The sequence below is a fragment of the Sesamum indicum genome, linkage group LG10 (genome assembly GCF_000512975.1).
Source record: "Sesamum indicum cultivar Zhongzhi No. 13 linkage group LG10, S_indicum_v1.0, whole genome shotgun sequence".
NCBI classification, from domain to species: Eukaryota; Viridiplantae; Streptophyta; class Magnoliopsida; order Lamiales; family Pedaliaceae; genus Sesamum; species Sesamum indicum.
The window spans coordinates 3,756,276-3,759,821 of record NC_026154.1 but is presented as its reverse complement, the minus strand read 5'-3'; the positions used below and the strand labels follow the sequence as shown (position 1 = coordinate 3,759,821).

General features: G+C 29.8%; 1 protein-coding gene across 1 annotated transcript in view; it reads right to left on the bottom strand.

The window, feature by feature from the left end:
• The window catches only part of LOC105171860 (vesicle-associated membrane protein 722), a 2,622-nt gene continuing 1,666 nt past the window's right edge, over positions 2,591-3,546 (bottom strand). Inside the window, exons 4-5 of the mRNA XM_011093107.2 lie at positions 3,445-3,507; positions 2,591-3,036 (exon numbers count right to left, since the gene is read on the bottom strand). Coding sequence (XP_011091409.1) covers positions 2,890-3,036; positions 3,445-3,507 — 210 coding nt within the window. The 3' untranslated portion in view covers positions 2,591-2,889. The remainder of the gene's footprint in view (positions 3,037-3,444; positions 3,508-3,546) is intronic.

The window sequence follows — 3,546 nt, the reverse complement described above, 5'->3', positions numbered from 1 at the left end:
AATATAGTTTCGCATTTTTAAGGAGTTTAAATATGATCAATTCTTATGTTTAATTATTGTTCAATTTTTTTATTAAATATTAAAATAATATGTTATTTTAAATTATTTTTTTAATTACAATTGTACTGAGATCTTGCTTGATATAATTTTAATATAATTAAAATATTTTGTTTATTAACTTGACATAATATTATTTGTGTAGTTAAATATATAAAAATACTTTTATGAAAAAGAGCTCGCAAGCTTTCTAATTAAATATGGGACAAAATGCATAAAACCCCCCTGTGTTTTAAAAAGTCTGCAAAAACAACCCTCTTGTTATGAGAATAGGCTAAAAACCCCCTCCTATTTTGTTTTAGTCAGCAAAAAACCCCCATTCTGTTAGAAACTAACGGGAGGTGAAGAAGACGCGCGTCTGCTGCGTTTGGTAGTGTTTTTCTGCGATTTAGTTGATATTACCCCCATTCTGTTAGAAACTAACGGGAGGTGAAGAAGACGCGCGTCTGCTGCGTTTGGTAGTGTTTTTCTGCGATTTAAGTTGATATTTAATGACTTTTTGGACCAAAATACCCTTTTATGGGTCTACATAATATGCAAAGGGATTTTTTGCTTGTTTTGTGTCTTCTTTTGCCATTTCTCACCCTAAAAAAAATAATGTTAAATTTTGCCATATTAAATTTAAGTTTAAATTCAAAGAATTTTATATTTTTTATTTGTTAAATCCAAAATTATTTTAATTAATTAAAATATATGTTTAATTACAGTAATTATCATTGTAATGTATTCTTAATTAGTTAAAATAATTAATTATTGTAATTATTTAAATATTCTTAATTAACTAAAATATAGTTTAATTAATATAATTAAAATTAATTAAAAAAAAAGAAGAAGAAGAAGTCAGACGGTGAAGCATGCGCGGTGCTCAGCGATCGGAAAACTGAAATGCATGTATAGAGTTGACGAAAATCAGTGGGAGGGGGCTCATTCGATTCGCAAGAAGGAGACGAAGTGATTGGTGGTGGTCCACGACCGTGGGTCGCTCCGGTGACGGCGAATCGACGGCGAAAAGCTTCGGTGGTCGTGGTGGTAGCCCATCGTCTGAACGGGGGTGGTCAGGACGGCAGTCGCGCCGGCGTTCGGCCGGCCGGTGGCAGCGGCGAAGGGGTGGGGGTGGGGTGGGGTGGGGGTGTTAGTTTATAATAATAATAATAATAATAATAATAATAATGATAATATATTTTTTTTAATTTTAAAATCTAACGGTTGAGATTAATTGATTAGATCTAGCGATCAGTATTTGATCAAAGAAGATCCAACGGTCATTAAAATAAGAAATAATATATATTAAGTAAGGGTATAACGGTCATTTTCTAAAAAAATAACGCCGTTAGTTGGATTTAACGGAGAGGGGGCGATTGAGCTGAATTTTACAAAATACAGGTGGGCTTTTAGCCTATTCTCATAACCAGATGGTTGTTTTTGCAGACTTTTTAAAACACAGGAGGGTTTTATGCATTTTGTCCTTAAATATGTTGGCTGGCTTGAGCTGAGCTTTAATCGAGCTCCCCTACGCACAACAATACAATAATTATCAATCAATTTTAAATAACAGTTGAATAATTTAATTTATTTTTCAGTGATATTTCCGAATTATGATTATTTTAAAAAATTATAAAAAAATATCGAATCAATCTTATTCGATTTTCATTGGTACAAATTAAAATATAATTACAACAATGAATCCAAGCTACAACTGTATGCACACGTTGGATACTGAGCGAACTGCAGAGTAAAGTAAATTTATATATATTACGGTGGGGTCAGATTTGTACGAAGGAAACACTACATTGCTAGCGTAAACAAAGACACACAGTAAAATGATCAATTGCATAAGATTGTTTGTGTTCGTAAACGCGACTCGTTATATTTATATTATATAATTTATAATTTATTTATTTTTTAATAATAAAAAATAATTAACTTGAGAAGACAATCCGTTTTTAGTTTTTTTATTTTTATATTATTTGTACTTTTTTATTTTATATAAATTCTATGTATATACATATAAAACAAATTTACATTTGAAAAACTTATTTTTTAAAACTAAGTAAAAATAATTTAATTTTTCAATGTTTAAAGATAATAAAAGAACTATTAATGTATTTAAAAACATGGTAAGTTTAATTGAAAATTATTTGTAAATAATATAACTTTAAATATTTTATATAATTCTTTAGTACTTTGATATTTAGTTAATATATTCTATAAATAAATATAATTTATTGAAATATATGTAGTTAAAGAATAATTTAATTTACTTAGTAATATAATAATTGTTATAATTTATTTTTTTTTATATTCATATAAATATTTAAACATAAACAATGAAGTTTAGTACATTAATATTTATATTGTGGTTTTTTAATTTAAATTCTTAAATTTAAAATTATATATTTTAGGTATTGTAATATAAAGTCAATATATTTCATAAATAAATATAATTTGTTAAAATGTATTAAAACTAAATAACAAATTAAATTAATCAATAATATGTAATTTATTAAAATGATACCAATTCACCCCACCTGCGTGTACTCATCACTCTCCATTAAAATCTAAGGAAGATGGGATACTTTACTGCCTTTTAAAGAACACAGGAGATTTGTTGCTTATAAATATAACATAAGAGAATTTCGTGCTAGTTTCTTATAACACAGGGCCTTATGCAATTTACCCCACTGTAGAATAATGCATGAAGAAAGTGCCTAGCTTCTGAACAAGATCGTGTACAGAAACTACTCCTACTGCTAATCACATTTATATCATCTGTACATCAGGAATTCAAGTCTTGACTAAGAATGGCGAGGCGAAAGGGCACCGTCGTTTGCATCAAGTACACTTGAAGCGAGGGCAGACGGTCAAAATGATGACGAGTATCAAAACAACGATAATAGCAAGCACAATCAGCTTAACCTTCATGTTCTGAATCCACAATTTTTTCCTCACCTGTGTCCCTTTTGCCTTGAAATCCTGTGCCTGAAATCCAATACGGAAACACAGATGATATAGCCCATACATATCGCTTGTAAGATATCTGATCACGTTTAAGTTCTTGAAGTGTATGGATAACATAAGATGACGTAGCTTAAAAGATGCTAGTTACGGCAGTTTCATAATAAATTTGAACTTTTATTAGAATTTTAAAAATGAATTGGGAACTTTTGTTGCTTCTCTAAAAGAGTACAAGCTCTTTTTACTGTAAGTTTTAGCAAATACTTCATGGCATCTTACATATAAGCTCTGAAATGTTTAAAATGTTTTAAAAGCTTATAAGCACCATCAAACAACCTCTTGAAAAGTTTAATGACTTCAGCAGGCGCTTCTGCTGTGTAAATTATGCTGAGTTAAGGCATAGATTGATGCTCCAAGATCTCTCAAACTAACCTGTGATCTGAGATCCTCAGTTTTGTCAACTAGAAGTTCAATCTTCTCGCCTCTGTCGAGAACCTGGTAAACAGAAAATTCGGAGTTAAAACATGATCAACA